A 25,666-nucleotide genomic window follows, 5' to 3' on the forward strand; every position below is an offset into this window, starting at 1 on the left:
CCCAGCTATACCCTCATCCAGATCATTAATAAAAATTACAAACAGCAGTGGCCCCAAAACAGATCCCTGAGGCACACCACTCGTAACCGAACTCCATGACGAATATTTACCATCAACCACCACCCTCTGTCTCCTATCTGCTAGCCAATACCCTAAATCCCATACATCTGCATTTTCTGCAGAAGCCTACCATGGTGAACCTTATCAAACGCCTTACTAAAATCCATATATACCACGTCAACTGCCTTACCCCCATCCACCTCTTTGGTCACTTTCTCAAAAAACTCAATAAGGTTAGTAACGCACGACCTACCCGCTACAAAACCATGCTGACTATCTCCAATCAATTCATTACTCTCCAAATAACTATAAATCCTATCCCTAATAATTTTTTCTAAAACCTTGCCCACAATAGAAGTAAGACTCACCGGTCTATAATTCCTGGGGAAGTCTCTGTTCCCCTTCTTAAACAATGGGACAACATTCGCTATCCTCCAATCTTCCGGTACTATACCAGAGACCAACGACGACCTGAAGATCAGAGCCAGAGGCTCTGCAATCACCTCTCTTGCCTCCCAGAGAATCCTAGGGTAAATCCCATCCGGACCAGGGGACTTATCTATTTTCAAACCCTCTAGAATATCCAGCATATCCCCCTTATCAACTGCAATACTGTCTATTTTACACCCCTGCAACCCAGTGTCCTCCTCAGCTATATTCGTGTCCCCCTGCGTGAACAGCGAAGAGAAATATTGGTTCAATGCCTCACCAATCTCTTCCGGTTCCACACACAATTTCCCTCTACTGTCTGTAACTGGCCCTAATCTTGCCCTAACCAACCTTCTGTTCTTGACATACCTATAGAACGCCTTAGGATTCTCCTTGATCCTATCAGCCAAAGTCTTCTCATGTCCTCTTTTAGCCCTTCTTAACTCACTCTTCAACTCCCTCCTAGCCAATCTAAAGCTTTCTAATGCACTACCTGAGCCCTCAAGCCTCATCCGAACATAAGCCTCCTTTTTCTTTTTAACCAACGAATCAACTTTTTTAGTGCACCACGGTTCCCTAGCCCTACCAAATCCTCCTTGCCTGACAGGGACATACCTATCACGGACTCGCAGTAGCTGCTCCTTGAAAAAACTCCACATTTCGGACGTTCCCAGACCCTGTAATCTCCTAGTCCAACCTATGCTTCCTAATTCTCTCCTAATAGCCTCATAATTACCCTTCCCCCAGCTAAAACTACTGACCCGAGGTTCATGCCTATCCCTTTCCATCACTAAGGTGAATGTAACCGAATTGTGGTCACTATCACCAAAATGCACACCAACTTCCAAGTCTAGCACCTGGTCTGGCTCATTTCCCAGCACCAAATCCAATATAGCCTCACCTCTAGTTGGCCTATCTACATACTGAGTCAAAAAACCTTCCTGCACACTTTGTACAAAAACTGACCCCTCTAACGAGCTAGAGCTATAGCAATTCCAATCAATATTAGTAAAGTTAAAGTCCCCCATAACAATTACCCTATTACTTTCACTCCTAACCAGGATCGTCTCCGCAATCCTTTCCTCAACCTCTCTAGAACTTTTAGGAGGTCTATAAAAGACTCCCAACAGGGTGACCTTTCCTCTCCTATTTCTAATCTCCGCCCATACTACCTCAACAGACAAGTCCTCATCAAACTTCCTCTCTGACACTGTGATACAGTCCTTGACCAATAATGCTACCCCTCCCCCCCCTACCTCCTTCTCTACTCCAACTAAAGCATTTGAACCCCGGGACCTGCAACAACCATTCCTGACCCTGCTCTATCCATGTCTCTGAAATGGCCACAACATCAAAGTCCCAGGTACTGATCCACGCTGCAAGTTCATCCACTTTATTGCGAATACTCCTCGCATGGTATGTTAGCCTTTATAGGAAGGGGTATAGAATATAGGAAGCCTATGGTATGTTAGCCTTTATAGGAAGGGGTATAGAATATAAGAGCTGGAGTCTAATGTTGCAGTTGTACAGAACGTTGGTTAGGCTGCATTTGGAGTACTGCGTCCAGTTCTGGTCGACTTACTACCGGAAGGACGTGAAGACTCTGGAGAGAGTGCAGAGGAGGTTTACCAGGATGTTGCCTGGTATGGAAGGACTGGGGTATGAGGAAAGATTGAAGAAATTGGGGCTCTTTTCCCTTGAAAGGTGCCGACTGAGGGGGGGATCTAATAGAGGTATATAAGATTATGAAGGGTGTAGATAGAGTAAACAGAGGTAAGCTATTTCCTATAATAGAGACACGTAGGACAAGGGGCCATGGACTTAAGGTGAGGGGGGAGAGGTACAACACAGATATTAGAGGGAGGTTTTTCACACAGAGGGTAGTGGGGGTATGGAATGCTCTGCCAAGGTGGTGGAGGCAAACACACTAGAGTCCTTTAAGAGTAACTTAGACAGGCACATGACTGAGTTGGAGATGGGTGGATATAGGAGATCCTTTTAAATAAGGGTCATTAGCATTGGGGCGGCCCTGGTAATGTAAATGGGTATAGTATGATAATAATGTTTTTTCTCTTTTCATTCACAGGTTTTAAGTCGGTCCACCTCGTGTCCAACGAGGGGCATACACACGATGGGTCGTACTGGGGCTGCTCTTGGTTGTTCGAGATTGGTCTAGTGCTTCATGTCATTAGTGTGTGCCTAAACTGGACAAGATACTGGGCAAGACGACAGCTCAGTGACTATCGCTGATTGCTGTGCAGACACATGGATTTGGGCCGGTGTCTGTGGGAGTTTGCGCATTCTCCCCGTGCTTGGGTGGGTTTTCTCCGGGTGCTCCGGTTTCCTCCCACACCCCAAAGATGTGCTGTTAGGCTGATTGGCAGGAATAAATTGTCCCTAAATCAGTTTCCCTCAATCTGGATGGCCATAAAACATTAGACAGGGGTCATGGGTAGAGAGGTGGATGGGTGGTGTTGAGATGGCGGCGCGGGCTCGTTGGGCCGAAGGGCCTGTTTCCCGGGCTGATTTTGTTCTTTGTTCGTGTGTCGTGAAGGCCGCTTTGGAGAACGCTTATCTGACGATTAGAGGCCGAATGCCTATGATGGTTGAAGTGTTCCCCAACAGGAAGAGAAGACTTGCCTGGTGATTGTTGAGCGGTGTTCATTTATCTGTTGTCATACCGTCTGCATAGTCTCCCGAATGTACCATGCTTCGGGACATCCTTTCCTGAAGTGTATCAGGTAGACAACGTTGGCCGAGTTGCAAAAGTGTATGGACCGTGTACCTGGCAGATAGTATTCTCATGTGAGATGATGGCATCTGTGTCGATGATCCGGCATGTCTTGCAAAAGTTGCCATTGCACGGTTGTGTGGTGTCGTGCTCACTGATCTCCTGAATGCTGGGTAGTCTGCTGTGGACAATGGTCTGCTTGAGTTATGCGGTTATTTGAAGGCAAGAAGTGGGGGTGTGGGGATGGCCTTGGAGAAATGTTCAATGATATGTTGAAGGGTCGGAGAAGATGTTGTAGTTTCTCCGTTCGGGGAAAGTACTGGACAACGAAGGGTACTCTGTCCGCCATGTCCCATGTTCAGCCTCTGATGTTTGGGTAAGTGTTCTCCAAGGCGGCCGTCATGACACACGACAGCGCAGAGTCGCTGAGCAGGTGCTGATAGCCTAGTTCCGCACACACGAGGACGGCCTCAACTGGGATCTTGTGTTCATGTTACACTATCTGGGCTTGGAAAATCTCACTAACTGTCTCCTGGCTGGAGGCAGTACACATCTCTTTAACCCTCTCTCCACTCACATTGTTTGTATTGGTAAGACTTGACTACCTGTAAAGACTCACATTCCAATCATTATTTTGTAAATTGAGTTTGTATCTTTATATGCTCTGCTTGTGAACTAAAATCCCACTCACTTGATGAAGGAGCAGCACTTCGAAAGCTAGTGGCTTTTGCTACCAAATAAACCTGTTGGATTTTAACCTGGTATTGTGAGACTTCTTACTATGCTTACCCCAGTCCAACACTAGCATCTCTACTTAATGATCTATTCCAGAGATTCAACACAGGCTACCACTTCAGTGAACTGCTGAGGAAATTCTGTACTGTTGTGAAGCAGTTTTTAGTTCAACATTAAAGTGAGGCCCCATCCGCTTCCTCGGATAGATGTAAAGGATCCTAAAGTATTAGAACATAACATAAGAACAGAAGAAATAGGAGCAGGAGTAGGCCATCTAGCCCTTCGAGCCTGCCCCGCCATTCAATAAGATTATGGCTGATCTGTCGTGGCTCAGTTCCACATTCCCGCCCTCTCCCCATAACCCTTAATCCCCTCGCTTATCAAAAACCCATCAACCCACGTCTTAAAAATATTTAGCGAGGCAGCCTCCACCACTTCAACGGGCAGAGAATTCCAGAGATTCACCACCCTTTGAGTGAAGAAGTTCCTCCTCAACTCCGTTCTAAACCGCCCCCCTTTATCTTGAGGCTGTGCTCCCTAGTCCTACTGTCCTTTCTGAGTGGGAAGAGTCTCTCCACCTCTATCCTATCCATCCCATTCATCATCTTATACGTGTCAATGAGATCTCCCCTCATTCTTCTAAACTCTAAAGAGTACAAGCCTAGTTTATCCAGCCTCTCCTTATAGCTCAACTCCCTCAACTCCGGTATCAGCCTAGTAAACCTCCTCTGCACTCCCTCCAAGGCCAAAATATCCTTGTGTAAGTACGGCGACCAAAACTGCACACAGTACTCCAGCTGCGGCCTCACCAATGCCCTATACAGCCGCAGCAAGACCTCCCTACTTTTATATTCAATCCCCCTCGCTATTAATTGATGAAGAAAAGGGATAGTGGCCTGGCCTATACTTACCCATCAATCAACATGGTCAAAACAAATGATCGAGTCCTCATTGCTATTTGTAGGATCTTGACTGTTTGAAAAATGGATCAGGTGTTTTTTTTAAGCAGTAACTACACTTCAAAGAAAGTTCATTGACGTTAAGTGATACCTAGAGGACAGGGAAGATACAAATATACTTTTTCTCTGTCTTTAAACCTTACAATATTGAGTTCTTGGGCTTTCAAAAGACACTTGACAATGTTCCACATTAGTAGGTTGAGCAATGGCAGATGAAATTTAATGACAAGTGTAAAGTATTGGATACAGATAGGAGAAATAGGAAGCATACATTTTCTACAATTATTGTTGCAATAGCTGAGGAAGTTGAAAGAGAGACCTAAGAGTCTTCCTAAACTTCATGCTTAACATGTGCAACTGATGCAGAATAATAGTCAATAAAGCTAACAGAATAGTGTTCCATGCCAAATCAATATGTAAGTCAGAGGAAGTCCTGAGCAAGTGTGCAATTGTTAAGACAGACCATGGATTGAGCACAGTAATCTGTTCCATTCTATCAGGAGACAAAGCAAACATTAAAGTGCTGGAAGCAATGAATAGCAGAATTGTATTGGTCTATGTATTGCATGCTGAGAAACTTGATGCTAGATTTTACTTTGGATGTGAACATGAGGTGCTGGGGCCAGGGATCACTTGGTAGTGTCATTGTGAGGCCTGAACCATTTTAATTCTTGGCTTCATTATCTAATGACAATAAATAGATGGTCAGCATGAATAAGCCCTATATCACATGGGAGAAAGCTGATATTGAGCCAAGGGAACGGTTGCTGGCACTAAGGTAAGTGGTACAGGGGATTCTATTGATAACGGATATCTCATCAGAAATTGGGAGCCGTTCAAGGTTCTTCAGTGAAAGCTCACCAATCTGACACTATGTAACCTTATCATTTAATATAGTCATTGACAGAAGTGCTGAATTAAGCTTTATTTGACCTCCATTCTGATGCAAATAACACTGGCCAGTTAAATGCAGTCAGTTGGAAATCTTGAATGATATCCAAGTAGTTTTGCATAGAAAAGACTTACCTGAAGTGCATCATCCCATTTTGCTCTGTTCTCTGCTTCAAGCATGTAGCTGACAATCTGAAAGAACTTCTGGGTGAATAAAAAAGAATGGAAATTATATAATTCCTTCATTTTGTTTTGCAAATTATTTATTTAATAATTTGGTCATTTACAGAACTTTTAGAATATGATGTGAAATAAAAGATCTGCAATTTCTTAAAGGTGTAAAAGATTTTCCACTACTTGGTGGCTTATCGGTGTTAGTGAGCTTTGTGGTGATAAATCCATTGTGCCGTTCAAATAATTCATAACTTCTGACTGAAGTTGCAATGGGTTATTGCTGTTAAAAGGATAAGATTCGCCTGATTCTACTTATTTGCTTGAGGTCATTGTCTTGTCAGGGTGTCATTTTATCTTCACTGATATTCAAGTCAGTCAAGCATGTCACTCTGGGCAGGCGAGTGCCTGCTTTACAGTCAAAAATGATTTTCATGGGAGGCGGTTCTCTCAGCCCACTGCGCTGCTAGCTGGAGACATCAGCAGAGACCGTTTTGTAGGATTCCTGCTGGGCGTCTGGGCGCATCTCCATGACAAAAATTTCTGACATAATCAGCTCTGCACCGCAAATTGGTGCGGAGCTGATGACAATATGGAAATGAGTATTTCATATCATTAGGGGGCCTGCGACTGAATTCTTTGGGCCTGCCTGCGTCCTCTCCTCCCCCAGCGGGGTTTACAAATACTCCCCACTAATGGGGAAGACGCAGCCCAACCCCACTGCAGTGAAGAAAGGCCATTAAAGCACCCCCCAGGAGGTCAGGGGTGAGAGGGGGATTCCCCCCTGTCATTGCCAGCTTGACAGTGCCAGCCTGGACCCCACACACTGCCTAAGAGGCAAACTGGCAATGACCAAGTGGCACCTTGGCACTGCCCACTGGGCATCAGGTGGGGTCAGACGAAGTGCGGCTGATCAGTGGGGCGGTCCTACTGCAATCTGCCAGAGGATCGTTGGCAGAGGGAAGGAAGAGGAGATCAGGGCAGGCCGTCCGGGTGGGGTTTGGGACGGATCAGGAAATCGGGTCTGGTGGGATGGAGGGGCAGGGAGGCCAGAGATTTGGGATTTGGGGGTGGGGGGGGAATCAGAGGAACAGCAATAGTGGATCACAGGGCTGGCCAGTGATTGGGCTGGCCAGCAATCAGAAGGCCAGCAATGCGGGGCCAGTGCACATGCACCAATCTTGGCTCTGACAGATAGGTGGTCAGCACTCTGCTACCAGCCTAGCAGGAGGGAATGGGCCCTGCTCCCTGATTTTCAGAGGGAATCCTGGTCCCACTGACTCTGCAGTGTTCAAGTGTTGGGGATTCAATTTAAAAATCCTGGTAAAAAGTTGGCAGGAGTTACTCCCACGAGAATTTTTTTGGGCGAATCCCAGCCATCATAAGTCATGGGGGAGGCCTGCACTGTATCCACAACAGCTGAACCATAAGGGAAGCAATGATTGGCCAGAAGAAGCCATGTTAAGTTTTGAAATTGATAGGAGTCTTTGCACACGCAACCACAATTTCCAAACTTTTCTCCTCTTGCTGACACATTTTCCCAATTCTGAGGTCGGAATGCTTTGTGCCTGTTTTGTTTTACATCCATAGCAGCACTTAAATCAGTCCTGGATTTAAAATGGCCCGGGCCTCATGCTAACACGTTAGGCAAACTGATCTCTAATTCCCTGGCTTTTTGCACACTTTTATTAAATAGCAGGGTAACACACTCATTTTTTTTATTTTAAATAATTTGTGAATCAAGGAAACATTGGAGGATTATATTTAGGGTATCAGCAATTTTCTCGCCAGACAAGGAATGTCACAGCAGGAGAAAGTGAATAGTAGGATAAGGCTGGTTCTCAACAGCACAGCAATTGTAAGAAACAATATTATAGGAGAAAATAGAAATTCTTAAACCCAGATAGAAAAAAATAGGTATGTCAGCATCTAATTTTTTAATGCTGCATCCAGGACTGAGCAGTTTCTTGACTGACCCTCATGCCATTTAATTTAATAAACATTCTTTCATTACCAGGGGATTTTGGCATCAGTTTGCACAATCCATAAGATGCACCATAGCAACTTGTCAAGGCTCCTTCGACAGCATTTCCCTCTACCACCAAGGAGGACAAAAAGCAACAGTGTCATGGAACATTCAAATCGTTGATCATCCTGACTTGGACATATCTGCTTCTTTAATGTCACCGAGGCAGAATCCTATAATTCTTTACATTGGAAATGCAACACAGGAAAAACCTTGGAAAACCATTCAACCAGTTCATGCCGATGTTTATGCTCTATCTTTCCTGATCCAAATCTATCAAAACCTTGATTTTCTTCTCCCTCATTTACTTATCTAAGCTTACCTTAACTGCATCTAAATTATTTGTTTCAACCAATCACTGTGGTGATGAGATCCACATTCTTACCACTATCAGGCTAACGAAGATTTTTCTGAATTTAATTTCTGGGTGACAATCTGGGTGACTGCTAGTTTTGGTCCTTCCTACAAGTGGAAATATTCTCTGTCTCTCCACTCTATCAAAACCTTTTAAAGACTTAAAAAAACTCAATTTGGTCTTTAAGTTATCCTTCAGCCAACTTTTCAAAAAAAAAGACTTCCATCTAATAGGTAATGCCTCTGGGATTTTTTTTATTCATTTGTGGGACATGAGTATCGCTGGCTGGCTGACATTTATTACCCATCCCTAGTTGCCCTTGGAGGACAGTTGAAAGTCGACCACTTTGCTGCGGCTCTGGAGTCATATATAGGCCAGACTAGGTAAGGACGGCAGTGAACCTGATAAATTTTTCTGACAATCAATAATGGTTTCATAGTCATCAGTAGATTTTTAATTCCAGATTTTTTTTCATTGAAATTAAAACTCCACAATCTACCGTGGTGGGATTTGAATCTGGGTCCCCAGAATATTAGCTGGGTGTCTGGATTAATAGTCTAGCGTTAATACTACAAGGCCATCACCATTCCGCCCCCCACCAAATTATTCCTGTAAATCTTTTTTGCATCCTCTCCAGTGTTTCGATGGGCTGGATTTTCATTCTATCCTGAATGCCTGTGCCTTCCCACTGTATTTTCTATGTCTCAGAATCAGGATGGGTTAAAATCAGGGCTGCAGCCAAACAAGGGAGACAGAGGCAGGAACAAGAGCAGAAACTGTATCGAAAGTGGAGGTGGGACTATCCCCTCTTAGGCCTGATAAAAAGCCCACCTCCTGTGCCACGTTTGTTAAACTTCAATGCATGGAAAACTGTTCAGAAAATGGCTGCAAAAGTTGGTGAATATTCATGAACTGACTGGAGATCTGCAGCAGCATCTTTGACCTAAATATATAGAACATAGAACATAGAACGTTACAGCGCAGAACAGGCCCTTCGGCCCACGATGTTGCGCCGACCAGTTAAAAAACAATGACCCTCTAACCTAAACCAACCCCTTACTATCCATAAACCTATCCACGGATCTCTTAAACGCCCCCAAACTAGGCGCATTTACAACTGCAGCAGGCAGGGCATTCCAATCCCTCACCACCCTCTGGGTAAAGAACCAACCCCTGACATCCGTCCTATAACTACCCCTGCTTAATTTAAAGCCATGCCCCCTCGTGCTAGCTTTCTCCATCCGAGGAAAAAGGCTATCACTATCCACCCTATCTAAACCTCTAATCATCTTATATGTTTCAATAAGATCCCCTCTTAGCCGCCTTCTTTCTAGCGAAAACAACCCCAAATCCCTCAGTCTCTCCTCATAGGACCTCCCCTCCATACCAGGCAACATCCTGGTAAACCTCCTCTGCACCCTCTCCAAAGCCTCCACATCCTTCCTGTAATGTGGGGACCAGAACTGCACACAGTACTCCAAGTGCGGCCGCACCAGAGTTGCGTACAGTTGCAACATGACGCTGCGACTCCTAAATTCAATCCCCCTACCAATAAACGCCAAGACACCGTATGCCTTCTTAACAACCTTATCTACTTGATTCCCAACTTTCAGGGATCTATGTACACATACACCTAGATCCCTCTGTTCATCCACACTATTCAAAGTCCTCCCGTTAGCCCTATACTCAACACATCTGTTATTCCTACCAAAGTGAATTACCTCACACTTCTCCGCATTGAACTCCATCCGCCACCTCTCGGCCCAGCTCTGCAACCTGTCTAAGTCTCCCTGCAGACTATGACACCCTTCCTCACAATCTACCACACCTCCGACTTTGGTGTCATCAGCAAATTTACTAATCCACCCAACTATACCCTCATCCAGATCATTAATAAAAATTACAAACAGCAGTGGCCCCAAAACAGATCCCTGAGGCACACCACTCGTAACCGAACTCCATGACGAATATTTACCATCAACTACCACCCTCTGTCTCCTATCTGCTAGCCAATTCCTGATCCAATTTCCTAGACTACCATATGGCACTGTTACATTGATGGCTGATAAGTTGTTGTCCTTTGAGGGTTAGCCCAAAATCAAGGGTCCCAGAGTGATCTCCCAGCCTCATCCAATCGTCATATGCTGCTTGGGAAAACCTCATTCTGATGAAACTGCTAGACCAGCCTTTTGCTGCTTCTAAATGTGTAGTGGTCCATTTTGCTTTGCTGCTGCTAAAGGCCTGCAGCTAATTAACTGTCTATGTAGCAGCTCACAACACAGCTCCGTAAGTGGAAACAACAACTAACTCAGGTGCTGCATCCCACACTGAGACTTCCACTCCACCACCCTCCTCTGACCTCCTCTGACTGCAACCTCAACAGAAGAGACTAGACATTGAGCCTTCCCATGGCTACTCCCAACCTGATTCACCAGGGCACATATGCCCCTCAAGGAGTTCTGGCTCTTTACAAAGCAGCTGTACAGTCTTAATACATGCTGAGTTGCCCTGCATCCATCAACGATGGTGCCAACAAGCCACTACACAGCAGACTCATCATTAATATGTCAAATGGTTAAGTGCCATTCAATCTGTGTCATGGAATCTTTCTAAATTGATGATGCTCCACATATTTGGACAAGATAGAACACATTGACGAAGGAAGAGCAGTGGACGTGGTTTACATGGACTTCAGCAAGGCGTTTGATAAGGTCCCCCATGCAAGACTTCTTGAGAAGGTGAGAGGGCATGGGATCCAAGGGGCTTTGGCCTTGTGGATCCAGAACTGGCTTGCCTGCAGAAGGCAGAGAGTGGTTGTGGATGGGTCTTTTTCTGCATGGAGGTCAGTCACCAGAGGAGTGCCCCAGGGATCTGTTCTAGGATCCTTGCTGTTTGACATTTTCATAAATGACTTAGATGAGGAAGTGGAGGGATGGGTTAGTAAGTTCGCCAACGATACGAAGGTTGGTGGTGGTGTGGATAGTCTGGAGGGATGTCAGAAGTTGCAGCGTGACATAGATAGGATGCAAGACTGGGCGGAGAAGTGGCAGATGGACATCAACGCGGATAAATGTGTAGTAGTCCATTTTGGCAGGACCAACAGGATGCAGGAGTACAATATCAAGGGTAGGAGTCTTAGCTGGGTTGAAGAGCAGAAGGATCTTGGGGTCCAGGTCCATAGGACTCTTAAATCGGCCTCGCAGGTGGAGGATGTGGTCAAGAGGGCATATGGTGTACTGGCCTTCATTAATCAAGGGATTGAGTTTAGGAGTCAAGAGGTAATGCTGCAACTTTATAGGACCCTTGTCAGACCCCACTTGGAGTACTGTGCGCAGTTCTGGGTCGCCTCACTACAGGAAGGATGTGGAAGCTATTGAGCGGGTGGAGAGGAGATTTACAAGGATGTTGCCTGAATTGGGAGGCATGCCTTATGAAGATAGGTTGAGGAAGCTAGGTCTCTTCTCCCTGGAGAGACGAAGGTTGAGGGGCGACCTGATAGAGGTTTATAAATGTTGAGAGGAATAGATAGGGTGAATTCTCGGAGGCTATTTCCCAGGGCTGAAATGGTCGCTACGAGAGGACACAGGTTTAAGGTGCTGGGAAGCAAGCACAGAGGAGATGTTAGGGGAAAGTTTTTCACTCAGAGGGTGGTGAGTGAATGGAATCGGCTGCCGTCGGTGGTGGTAGAGGTGAATTCACTGGGGTCTTTTAAAAGACTTCTGGATGAGTATATGGGATCTAATGGCATTGGAAGTCACAGATAGTTCTATGGCTTGGTAGGTATAGATGTGATTGGTGCAACTTGTGGGCCGAAGGGCCCGTTTGTGCTGTAGTGTTCTATGTTCTATATGTTAAGAAACATACTGGCCCAAATACTCCTTCCTATCCAATGTCAGGATAGCTGAAAGAGACAATAGCCAGGAGAATTGGTATAGTAACCAGCATCTGGCGGATGGTGAATGCAAGGAGGGACACTCTCTTCCCACCTGGCCAGAAGATCTCATCCACTATTACCAAGAGGGAGTGGTTGGAGAGCATGAATGTGGTGAGCATCTCAAGGAAGCACTGGCATAATGGGTGCAGTGTCACAAGCTCTTCAACGATCTGCTGTATTCTGGCAAGGTGACTTCCACCAAATCATGAATTCTGTTGATTGCAGCATGCAACGTCTCTGGTTGCAAAAGGGTACATGCAGTTCCCCTGCCTTGGAAGAGTCCATGCCCAAATTACTGTTGCAACAGCTACTGCCAAAGTGTGTGGATGCTGAAGAAGAGGTGGTGTTTCAAATCAGATAGTGGAGATTCCTTTCTCCACGCAGCAAAGAACCACCTCATAACACTCGCCCTTGACCATACAGGAGAAGTAGGTGCACAAAGATCTAGAGAGGGAGAGTACATGGGACGTGAACCTCCAACATTGCATTCCATAAGAGGCGTGGAAGGCACAACCATAGAAATCAACAGTTTTCAAATACTTTAAGATGTGGTTGATGATAAATCACAGTGCACTGGTTCGTGGCAGAGGCATTTTCAGGAATAATGTAGTGTTGGTTGTGAGTGATGGATGTTGGGAAATGGTTCTGTTTTGGGAGAGAAGGGGTTGGAGGGTGAAGTGTTGGATGTCTTTGGAAAGTGGAAGGGTGCACTGAATTGGTGAAAAGATAATCTGACAGTGGGCCAAGCATTGGGTGAGGTGAATTCCTTAACTGGTTACCCTCAGGGGCCAAGATAGCAAGATACCTTGTAAGAGGGAAACTTATCCAAGGAAAAATTGTCAGACAAGAATAGCTCACCAGGCAGCAGTGCAAATACATGCACTTTGGTGAATCAAGGCATGGGGTTAGATTTGGGGACATAGGCTGTGGAGCACAGCATCTAGTATGCAGGATGAGGTGTCTGAGGCAGAAATATTTGTGACAGTCCACCTCAGAGTGGGGATGACAGTTACAATAATGCTCTACTAGGAAGTGAGCAAAGGCCTTAAACATCACAGTTGGAGGTTCAGTATTTGGACCTATGGTAGTAGATGTGTGGCAATCTAGCATAACTCCCAGAGGTATTGAGATTTTGTGTTGTAAATTGAGGAGATCATGATGTTGAGGAACTTAATGATGTCTTGGGGTTGCAAGCACATGAGCATCACCTATGAGAAAGTAGCGAAATAAGCAGGAGCATTGAGATTTCCTGTGCAAACTACATGACTGTATCTGGAGTATGTGTGGAATTAGAGACCCTTAACAGGACAATCTTGTAGGTTGTCGAATGATTGAGGCAGGGGGTACCAGAAGCCCCCAGCAGCATATCAAGGGTTGAGGATGATCCCTTATCCTATTTCTCTTCGAGTGCCACATCTCTTTACTGTGCAGCATGGAGCACAAGACCATCTGGCATCCCATAGCTGCTGAGTATTGGACCACCAGAGTAGCCAGGCATTGTAATCTCTTTTTTTAGCAGATATGTGGTCTGCTCAGTGAGTGTCATGGTGTGGAGGTGGCTCTCATTGTTTGTCTGCGAAGGGTCTGTCTGAGTCCCTGAGTGTTGTTAGAAGCTACCTCGTTAAAGGATATAAAAACAGAAAGTGCTGGAAATAATTAGCTTCTTTAGCTTTGATGAGTCATATTCCACTCAAAATATTAACTCTTTCTGTCTCCACAGAATCTGCTAGACCTAGGGAATATTTCCAGCACTTTCAGATTTCCAGCATTACAATATATATGCTTTTTACTTCTTCAGCGTGCATCCAAAAAGTTGTCCAAAATCCATTGTGTAGCAGGCGGTGTGATCGAAGAGTTGAGGTAGTCTGAAGTCCCAAAGTAGCAACTCCCTGAAAAGCAAGCACAGATGTATACATGGTTTTTTTGATGGTTGCGTACCAGCTACTCATTTATTGAATGGTACACTTTCCTGTTGATGAATCGGTCTACTATCTCTGTTGGTGCCTTGATGGCAATCCGAGATGCCTGGATCTGGGAGGATATGACTAGATATAAAGCTAATAACCCTGTGGGGCTGTGAGGCTGCATTTGTTTAAAATCAAACTGTGTGAAGAGGACATTTGTAACAGCATGGATGTATCAAAGGTGTAATTGGGGTATTCCACACAAGTCAGCAGCAGAGCCCTTCAAAGGAACCTGAAGCAAGGAAGTTAAGGGGCAAAGTGACCCTAAGTGCAACTGGCAGCAGATGGCGATGGATGAATCTAGGGACCAGGTTATCAATCAGGAGGACACGCAGGTTAACCACCATCTCCTAGAAAGGTGAAATGACCTCCTTCACTGGCGTTCTGACATCTCCAGCAGTTTGAGTTTCTTTGCAGTACACGTATGTATGTCCAAGGTGATGGTCACATATGAGAATATGCCCAAGGTGCTCTGGGTATTCCTTGTTTGTTTCGTCTTCAGCGTTGGCTGGTGAGGTTGTCGCTCATGTTACCTGGAGAGCCTTTTTTGTGGTACCTGTGGCAGCTGCCATTGTGTCTGAAAGACTTGCAGGTGTAAGGATCCTGTACTCATATCCTGAGGTAGACTTCTACTTGGAGGAAAGACTAGTTAAGCCTGGCTAAAAGAACTGTTCCCCACCGGTGGCAGATTAGATTAGATTTGATTTATTATTGTCATATGTGTTGGTATACAGTGAAAAGTATTGTTACTTGCTATACAGACAAACATGCCATTCATAGAGTACATAGGAGAGAAGGAGAGGGTGCAGGATGTAGTGTTACAGTCATAGCTAGGGTGCAGAGAATGACCAACTTAATATAAGGTAGGTCCTTTCAAAACTAATGGCAGCAGGGAAAAAGTTTTTGAATTAGTTGGTATGTGACATCAGATTTGTGTATCTTTTCCCGACGGAAGAAGCAGGAAGGGGAGACTGGCTAGAGTGAATGTTGGACCCTTAGAGGATGAGAGGGGGGATTTAGTGGTGGGAAATGAGGAAATGGCTGAGGCCTTAAATAAGTTTTTTGCCTTGGTCTTCACGGAGGAGGACGCAAATAGTTTGCCGGATATTAAAGATAGAAGGATGGTAGGGGTTGAGCGCCTGAATGTGATTACTGTCATTAGAGAGGTAGTGCTTGATCAACTAGCGGGACTGATGGTGGACAAGTCCCCAGGACCGGATGGAATGCATCCCAGGGTTCTGAAGGAAATGGCAGAGGTGATAGTGGATGCCTTAGTGAGTATTTACCAAACTTCGCTGGATTCCGGGGAAGTGCCGAAAGATTGGAAAATGGCTAATGTTACACCGCTGTTTAAAAAAGGGAGCAGGCAAAAGGCAGGGAATTATAGGCCGGTTAGTTGAACACCTGATGTTGGAAAAATGCTGGAATCCGTCATCAAAGAAGAAATAGCGAGGCACCTAGAAAAGAATTGTTTGATAGAGCAGACGCAGCACAGATTCGTTAAGGGGAAGTCGTGTTTGACGAATTTACTGGATTTCTATGAGGATGTGACTAGTGCGGTAGACAGAGGGGAACTGGTGGATGTGGTGTTTCTCGATTTTCAAAAGGCATTTGATAAGGTGCCGCACAAAAGGTTGCTTCAGAAGGTTAGGGGGCATGGAGTTGGGGGTAAGGTGTTAGCGTGGATAGAGGATTGGTTGTCTAATAGGAGGCAGAGAGTTGGTATCAATGGGTGCTATTTTGATTGGCGGTTGGTGACTAGTGGAGTGCCGCAGGGATCGGTGCTGGGGCCTGAGCTATTTACCATTTATATAGACGATCTGGAGAAGGAGGCTGAGTGTAGGGTGATGAAATTTGCTGATGACACAAAGATGAGTGGAAAAGCAAATTGTGCAGAGGGTGTGGAAAGTCTGCAGAGGGATCTGGATAGGCTGAGCGAGTGGGCGAGGACCTGGCAGATGGAGTATAATGTTAGCAAGTGCGAGGTTATCCACTTTGGCAGGAATAATAGTAGGAGGGGTTACTATTTAAAGGGCGAAAAGCTGCAGCATGCTACGGTGCAGAGGGATCTGGGGGTCCTTGTGCATGAGTCGCAAAAACCCAGTCTGCAGGTGCAGCAGTTGATCAAGAAGGCAAATGGGATGCTGGCCTTTATAGCAAGGGGGATAGAATATAAAAGCAGGGAGGTCTTGCTGCAACTGTACAGGGCTTTGGTGAGGCTGCAGCTGGAGTACTGTGTGCAGTTTTGGTCGCCGTACTTGCGGAAGGATATATTGGCCTTGGAGGGAGTGCAGAGGAGGTTCACTAGGCTGATACCGGAGATGAGGGGGTTAGGCTATGAAGAGAGACTAAATAGACTGGGTCTGTACTCATTGGAGGGTGAGGGGGGATCTTGTAGAGACGTATAAGATAATGAAATGAATGGATAGGGTAGAGGTGGAAAGATTCTTCCCGCTCAGAAAGGACAGCAGGACTGGAGGTCACAGACTCAAGATGGGGGGGCTGGGCAGTTTAGAACGGAGTTGAGGAGGAACTTCTTCACTCAAAGGGTGGTGAATCTCTGGAATTCTCTGTGCGTTGAAGTGGTGGAGGCTACCTCGCTAAATATATTTAAGACACGGGTAGATATGTTTTTGGCAGACAAGGGAATTAAGGGTCATGGGGAGAAAGCGGGAAAGTGGAACTGAGCCACTTCAGATCAGCCATGATCTTATCGAATGGCAGGGCAGGCTTGAAGGGCTAGATGGCCTACTCCTGCTCCTACTTCTTATGTTCTTGTTGTGCTCTTAAGAGAGTATGTCCAAGGTGCATGTGGTCCTTGATTATGCTGGCTGCTTTTCTGTGAGAAGTGTAGACAGAGTTAATGGATGGGAGGCTGGTTTGCATGAAGGACTGGGCTACGTTCACAATCTTTTGTAGTTTCTTACAGTCTTGGTCAGAGCAGAAGTCGCACCAAGCTGTGATACATCCAGAAAGGATGCCTTCTCTGGTGCATACGCAAAAACTGGTGAGGGTCATAGTGGACGTGCGGAATTTATATAACCTCTGAGAAAGTAGAGGCACTGGTGGGCTTTCTTAACTATGTGTCGGCGTGGAGTGACCAGGATGGGTTTTAGTGATCTGGACACCTATAAACTTGAAGTTCATGACCATTTCCACTCCATCCATGTTGATGTAGACAAGGACAAGTCCTCCACTATATTTCCTGAAGTCAATGACTATCTCCTTTCTCTTACTGACATTGAGAGAATGATTATTTGTCACACCAATTCACCAGGTTCCCTGGGGTGATTCTCCCATTGTGCCATGCTAATTTTTTAGTGCAGTCTGCCAGGAGAATTGCATGTGGGCTGATTCGTGGGATTCACATATGCATTCTCACTGCACGCGCATCTCCAAGCACTGGGTACCTTGTGGGGTTGGGCCAAGCAGGAAACAGGTGGGAACAGCAGGTAATTTGTTTAAATCTTATTTTAAATGTTATTTAAATGTGATTAGCAGGCCCTGGACTGAAGTTTCCAGGCCTGCTAGCATCTCCCACCCCATCAGTACAATTTCAGTCTGTCGGGGTTCAGAGTATCTCCTCACTTTCAGGGAAGAAGCAGGAGACCCCACTGGAGTGAAGGGGGGCAATAGGTGCTCCCCAGGAGGGCTGGGCAGCGGAGTGTGGTGGCCCCTGGGCATGGGCACCCCTGGCAGTGCCAGACTGTACCCCTTTGCACTGCCCAAGAGGCAAAGTGCCCCCGCCAAGGGGGGCACCTTGGCACTGCACAGGCATGGGGCAGTGCCAAGGAGGCAGGGCCTAGGGGGCGAGGCTGATGTGGGCAGGGTCTATGATGCTATCCATGGGGTGGGGGGTCCCACTGCCACTCTGCATGGGGATTGGTCGGGGCTGGAGGGAGCCCAGGCTGGGGGGGTGGAGGTGTCGGCTGTGTGGAGGGATGGCGACTCCTGGGGTGGGGGGTGGGGGGTGGGGAGGGGGGAGAAGGGAGAAGGGGGGGAGCTGGAAATCGGGGTGCTTAGGACGGGGGGGTTTGGGGCTGGCTTGAAAATGAATGGGGGGGGCCACGGTCAGGCCATGGGGTGGAGTGGGAGTTGGGGATGCAGCATTGTGGGCGTCCCGGGCTGGCCAGCAATCGAGCTGGCCAGTAAACTGCAGCCTGACAGTTTGAGGCCTCTGCACCGGAACTGTCAAACTCTGGTGTGAATACTCCGAGCTTTTAATTATATTCCTGATTGTGAACTCTGCACTGCACAGAGTGTGGGAGATTCGGGTCTGAACTCCCACTAAAAGAACAATTGTGACTCACATGAGATTTTCTGTGAACTTAGCACTTAGAACTTTATTGGGAGAATCACTCCCTCTACCTCTTTCCTGTACTCTGTCATTGCTTGGGATCTCAGCCACTATGGTGGTGTCATCAGAAAACTTGAAAATGAAGTTGGAGGAAAAATTGTGCCCAGATTGTGCATTCAGGAACCACATCACTGCTTCCACCTCCTCCCTAGTGCAGATTCTGAGCCTCTCCTAAAGATTTTTTCATCAAGGCTATGCAGGCTATCCTTACTTTCAGGGGTTAAAAAAAAAATCTGAACTTACATTGTTCACGATCTCCCTGAGCACACATGGTTCGTACAACCTTCCAAACTCCACCTGATCACTGAAACTCTCAATTGTTCTGAAGCTCCCAACTACTCAGTGGAAGTCCTGAGGTCTGTCGGCATGTGTATCAAGTTATGACCCACCTCATTTTCCATACCAAAATAGCAAACAGCGGAAGTGACATTGGGAAGTGTGCAATGTCAGGATCTGACATGCTCCGCGTCAAGAGAAGATAAGTAATTTTCTCAGTAATATGGAATCCCTTATTTTTCTTGCCAAAATGTTGTCTCTCTATATTGATTTTTTTGCCAATTTATATTCCTATTCTGCAAGTTTGTTAATATTTTCTTACAGTTTTTTGCAGTTCTCCCGTCTGTATTTAAATATTCCCCAATTTAATGTCAACTGCAAATTTCGAAATTGTGTTTTTGATTCCAAAGTCTATGTTGTTAATATGTACTGTGAACAACAGTGGCCCCAGCACTGATTCTTGTGAAACACTTTATGCCAATCTGAATAACTACGCTTTACCCTACTGTTTGTTTTTTGTCTTGAAGCGAGCTAGCAACCCATCCTGCTCCTTGTCCTGTGACAATACATCTGATGAAAGCTGTGTTAGCACCAATGTGTTACTAACAACTACTACAAATGGAGTGCAGCAGTTAACATCCACTTACAATCACCTTCTTGGGTAAACTGTAATGAGAAATAATGAGCAGACTATATCAATATCACCTACATTCGCAGCACATTATGTGTGATTGCACCTTGCAAGCTCTATTGGTCATCCTGATATGTACACCTTGGATACAATTGGAATGTAAAAAAAATCATTGGTTATTAAGCACAATCCTTACTTGTACGTCACCCGAAGCAGGAATATAGCTGGCTCTCTTGAATGTGTCTGTCACGTTCCGTAGTATGTCTGCAGAGAACAAGAGATCTCCACTGTAGAAATTCTTTCTCTCCATTAAGCCCAGCATAGTCCTTATGACTTGGATCATGCCCTCTCCTGCCAACATCCGCTGTCCTTTAGCCAGGTGCTCTCGGATCTAGATGAAACACACATACAACATACTGTTTCTCAGAACAGTTACATTACCTGAACATTTGCTGACATTTAATTAACCATTAGCAAGATACAAACAGTAATTAGTAATCTATTCACTTTTTCATAAATGATTTTCTCCAACACTGAGAACATATTCATGTTAATTTATTTGCACAGTGATAATCTGCATGTTTACCCACATCTCCACATTTCATTAAGTTAACCCATAGCATTTCTCTGTGAGTCCCAGAGATTATTATATCCTGCCTTTAGCTGCAGTGCTCAAAGTATGCCAAGCTTCCAATTTCACATAATTAATATTTCAAATGCGCTAAATAAAGTGCAGAATAAAACTTGTTTTTTGAAATAACTTCTGAGAGGCTGGTGTTGACTTCATGAAATTCCCAAATTCTTGGCTGATGAAAGACGGTCAATTGTCAGAAACACTTCTGGGATCCTGTGTGTAGCAAAAGAGGTGCAAAGTTTTTCCACTGTTGTCCTTGTACTTGGTGATTCACCCTGTGTACGTCCATCCATTTTGAGTGGGCGTCTACCATTATCAGAAACACTGACCCCCATGAACAGAATGGCATAGTTGACATGTAACTGTGTCCACGCCTTTCCTGGCCATTCACATGGGTGCAGAAGAGCTGCTGGTGCTAGCTTCTGCCCTTGTTGGCATTGCCGATCCTGACCCATGAGCACAGCTATGTCCATACAATCCTGGCCACCAGACATAGTTTCTTGTGAGGATTTTCATTTTTGTCACTCCTGGATGGCTGTGGTGAAGTTCGACTAAGATGGCCAGTGACCCTAGTCTGGGATGACAACTCTGGAGCCCCATAGGAATATGCTGTCCTCCATAGTCAGCTGCTCTCTCCGGCTCCAGTCTGGGTGAAATTCTGGTTGTAATGGTCTTTATTTTTCCCGTCAGTACTAGCTGTTTTAATTTCACAAGGACTGGGTCTTTTTGTGTCCATAACCAAATATTCTTTGCTGTCACTGGGACTGTCTCCAAAAAATTAATCATCATCACTGTCTCTTCTAACGAGGGTACCACTGGTCTGCTAATGGTAACCGACCCAAAGCATCTGAATTGGCTACTCGGTCTGCTGGGTGATATTCCAATCAATAATTGTAAGCAGCCAATAATAAAGGCCATGCTGGATTCGGGCCAAATCTATTGATGGGATCATCTTTTCTTCCTTTAGCTGTCCAAATAGTGGCTTGTGGTACGTGATAGTGACAAATTTTCACCCATATGGGTGTGAATGGAATTTCTGACCCTAGAATATCGCTACCAGATCTCTTTTGTCAATGTGGGCATATTTGCGTTTCGCGATAGCCAAGGTCCCAGAAACTTATGCAATTGGACGTTCATCACTGCTTGGACACCAGTGTGCCAATACCGCCCCAATTGCATAAAGAAACTCATTGCAGATCAGCAGATTTTCCTTGGGATCGTAATGTGCCAGATTGTTTGATGAGGAAAGCTGTTGTTTTACTTTGCTGAAAGTCAAGGATTGTCTGGAAGTCCACTCCCAAGATTGGTCTTTTTTAAGTATTTGGTGTAATAGGGTTAGGATGGAAGCAAGATTGGGTATAAATTTTCTGTACAAAGTTACCAACTCCAGAAATGATTTTAGCTCCTGGATGGATGCGGCAGCATTTGATCACTTGCACCTTGTCTTCCAAAGGTGCAGTCTGCCCTTGTCTATTCTATAGCCCAGATAGATCACTTTGGGGAACTGGAATACATGCTTTTCCCTTCTTAGACGTACTGCCTTGGAAAAATCAACTCAAGGCTTTCTCCAGGTTCTTTAGGTGTTCCTTTCTCGGTTTTCCTGTTATGAGAACATCATCCACAAAAATAAACACCTGAGGTGTTCTCAGATATTTTCCATCATCTGTTGGAAAATTGCACAGGCTGACAATATCCCAAATCTTGTGTATTGGAAAAGGCCTTTATGCATATTAATTGTTGAATATCTCTCAGAATTCTCACCTAGCTGTAATTGTAAGTATGCATGGCTCATAGCACAATGTAACTCACACCCAGGAAAGAACCAGTAAATGGCCTGAATATGGGAATAGATTCAAAAGCTCTGGTGAACTGCTGTCCCACCAGCACATTCACACTGAGGAGAGATCGTTCAGCTGCTCTTGCTGCATGAAGAGGTTTAGATAGTCATCCATATTGCAGCTACATCAGCAATTTCACATTGGGGAGAGGTATTTCACCTGCTCTGACTGTGGGAAGGGATTTGGTAATTCATCCAACCTAGTGAAATACCAAGAACTTCACAAGTGATTACAGGGGTTGGGTCTGTTATTGTTTCTGCTCTCAATTACATCCAGAATTGCATTTTGTTCATTCTCACAGTTGGTCAATGATTTGTTTTATTTGTTTTTTAATACTTGTTGTCAAAGCACAGTGGTTAGCACTGCTGCCTCCCAACGCCAGGGGACCTGGGTTCGATTCCTGGCTTGGGTCACTGGCTGTGCAGAGTTTGCACATTCTCCCTGTGTCTGCACGGGTTTCCTCTGGGTGCCCTGGTTTCCTCCCACAGACCAAACATGTGCTGGTTAGATGAATTGGCCACGTTAAATTCTCCCTCAGTGTACCTGAACAGGCAGCGGAGACTGGTGACAAGGGGATTTTCACAGTACCTTCATTGCAGTGTTAATGTAAGCTTTACTTGTGATATAAATTTACGTGCGATACTAATAAATAAGTTTTTAACTTCTCTCTCACATTCGCTCTCCTTCATTCTCTCCCACATATTCTCACACTCTTGGTCCCCCCAGTCACTCACTCTTTCCCTCTCCCACTCTCACTCACTCTCACCAATGCTTTCTCTCCCACACTTACTCAGTCACTTTCTCTTTCCCACACACACTCTCTCCCACACTCACTCTCTCTCTTGCATGCACTCTCAAACTCATTGACTTTTTCACTCTCCCACACTTAAACATTCACTTTCTTTCCCAGAATTATGTAATTCATAGAATCATAGAATTCCTACACTGCAGAAGAGGCCAATTTGCCCTATTGAGCCTGCACCGACAACAATCCCACCCAGGCCCTATCCCCATCACCTCACATTTTTACCCTACTAATCCTCCTGACACTAAATGGTCAATTTAGCATGACTAATCAACCTAACCCGCACGGCTTTGGGGCGTGACAGGAAACCGGATTGTGCAAACTCCCCATATATAGATATCAGAGGTCGGAATCAAATCTGAGTCCTTGGTACTGTGAGGCATCATTGCTAACCACTGTGGAATCCAATTCCATCTGGATGGAACAATGAGTTCTTCTCTGAGATTCCTTCAGTTTATCAGGATGCTCCCAGTAAAGCCAGTGGTTCCTCATTTTGATTTTTGGCTGGCTATTGAGATGGCTTCTTGTAAATAGCTTAATTGAAACTGATTTATCAGGGCGCTAGATTCTGCTCTACAGATGCTAATCTCTGCCAGTAGAAATTTTGCTCAGAAAATCACATTTAGTTCTTTTGAAACAGCACTCAGCATATCAATGACCTGCAGATATAGCATCTAGAAATCATAGAAAGAATCACTGAAACCCTACAATACAGAAAGAGGCCATTCGACCCATCGAGTCTGCACCGATCACAATCCCACCCAGGCCCTACCCCCATAGCCATACATATTTTACCCACTAATCCTCTAACCTATGCATCTACGGTCAATTTAGCATGGAGGAAACTGGAGCACCTGGAATAAACCCACGCAGACACGAGGAGAATGTGCAAACTCCACACAGAAGTGACCCAAACCAGGAGTCAAAGCTGGGTCTCTGGAGCTGTGAAGCAGCAGTGCTAACCACTGTGCTACTGCACCACAATTCGTTAGGTATACAAACGATGAAAGAGGCCAAAGTGAACATAGGCCCATAAGAGAATGAGACTGAAGAAATAATAATGGGGAACCAGGAAATGGCTGAGGAGTTAAATAAATGCTTTGCATCATTGTCTTTACAGTTGAATACAAGAATAATATTCCAAAGACATGAAATAACCAAGGGACATAGTAGATTGGGGGGGTGGGGAGTAAATAAAACAATAACCATCAGCAGAGAAAAAGTATTAGGGAAACTAATGGTGATAATGGCCAATAAGCCACCCGGACCTGATGGATTGCAAGCAGGGATATTGCAGGAAGTAGCTACTGAGATAATGGATACATTGCTAGCAATTTTCCAAGAATGCTTAAATTCTGAAAAGTCTCAACAGGTTGGAAAACTGCCAACGTGACATCCATATTCATAAGGAGAGAGACAAAAAAAACATAACTATAGGCCTATTGGCTTAACATCTGTCATTTGGAAAATGTTAGAGTCCAATGTAAAGGATTTAATATTGGGCATTTAGAAATACATAACACAATCAAACAGAGTCAGCATGGCTCCATAAATGGCAATCATGTTGGACAAATTTATTAGAATTCTTTGAGGTTGTAACAAGCAATACAGATAAAGGGAAACCAATGGGTGTAATATACTTGGATTTGCAAAAAGTATTCAACAATGTACCACACGAAAGGTTCCTTAATAAGGTAACAGCCTCTTCTCTCAGAGAGTAGTGAATCTGCGGAATTCTTTACCGCTTAGAGCAATGGAGGCTAGGTCATTAAGTAGGTTCAAGGCTGAGTTAGACACATTTTTAATCAATAAGGAAATCAAATGTTATGGAGAGAAAGTTGGAATGTCAAATTGAAGATTATCAGATCAGTCGTGGTATCATTGAATGGTGGAGCAGACTCGATGAGCCGAATAACTGACTTCTGCTCCTAAATCTTATGGTCTTCTGGACCCATAAGTGAGAAGAAAATGAAAATGTTGCCTCTCCCCCTTAGTGAAAAGGTTAAACAAATCTGTTTCATGTCCACCTGATCTGGTAGGAACTTCCATTATGTTTCATGAAAGAGATGCCACCACTCCTTTGATATGCTACTAAATTATCAATTGAAGTTCATTGTTCAATTACATTGCAGAGGTTGGACCTACAACGTTCAGACTCTGAGGCAAGAGTATTGCCAATTGTGCAACTGCTTGTTGTGTACTGAGACAATTACTATTAATTCTTAGTTGCAACATGCTCATTGGAAATGTGATTTCCTAAGTGGGTTTTCCACAAGACAGAATGCCAGCTGAAAACACATTCAGAATAGTTTTTGAATATCATTGAGATGCCGTTCAGTCTGCCAGACAGCCACTCAACAAAATAAAAATAGTATATATGAATATGAATGGTAGAATCGAGATGTGAAAGACACCATTTGGAGAGCCCCTTCAAAATAATACGAAGATTTCAAATGGCTCACCATCTTTGGGTGAAGAGATATCTCTCATCGGCATCCCCAGATATACCGTTTTGATACAGTTGAGGGGATGGTCTATCAGGAGAAAACAGCAGCAGCCAGGGCAGTGGCACCATGACTGGCTCAGTTATTCAGGGAGGGCAAGGTGTGTTGCTTCCCTGGTGCCAGGGCCATGTCTCTGAATGGGCATGGGATATCCTGAAGGGGAGGGCGAACAGCCAAAGACCGTGGTGCACATTGGTACTAACAGCATAGGCAGGAAGAGTGACAAGGTCCTACAAGGGGAGTTCAGAGAGTTAGTTAGTAAGTTAAAAAGAGAGGACCTCTAGGGTTGTAATCTCAGGATTACTTTCTGTGAAATGTGCCAGTGAGGCTAGGAATAAGAAGATAATGCAATTAAGCACATGGCTA

At 44.9% G+C, this 25,666-nt stretch overlaps 1 protein-coding gene across 5 annotated transcripts in view; it reads right to left on the minus strand.

Moving 5' to 3' along the window:
* Positions 1-25,666, minus strand: part of adgrb2 (adhesion G protein-coupled receptor B2) — a 930,376-nt gene that overhangs the window by 424,474 nt on the left and 480,236 nt on the right. For all 5 annotated transcript variants that reach the window (XM_080211622.1, XM_080211621.1, XM_080211620.1 and 2 more), the window contains 2 exons: positions 19,716-19,910; positions 5,941-6,009 (listed from right to left, as the gene is read on the minus strand). In XM_080211622.1, the coding sequence (XP_080067748.1) occupies positions 5,941-6,009; positions 19,716-19,910 (264 nt within the window). The remainder of the gene's footprint in view (positions 1-5,940; positions 6,010-19,715; positions 19,911-25,666) is intronic.

This window comes from Carcharhinus amblyrhynchos, chromosome 24, assembly GCF_965287045.1.
Source record: "Carcharhinus amblyrhynchos chromosome 24, sCarAmb.v2.hapA, whole genome shotgun sequence".
In the NCBI taxonomy this organism is placed as follows: domain Eukaryota; kingdom Metazoa; phylum Chordata; class Chondrichthyes; order Carcharhiniformes; family Carcharhinidae; genus Carcharhinus; species Carcharhinus amblyrhynchos.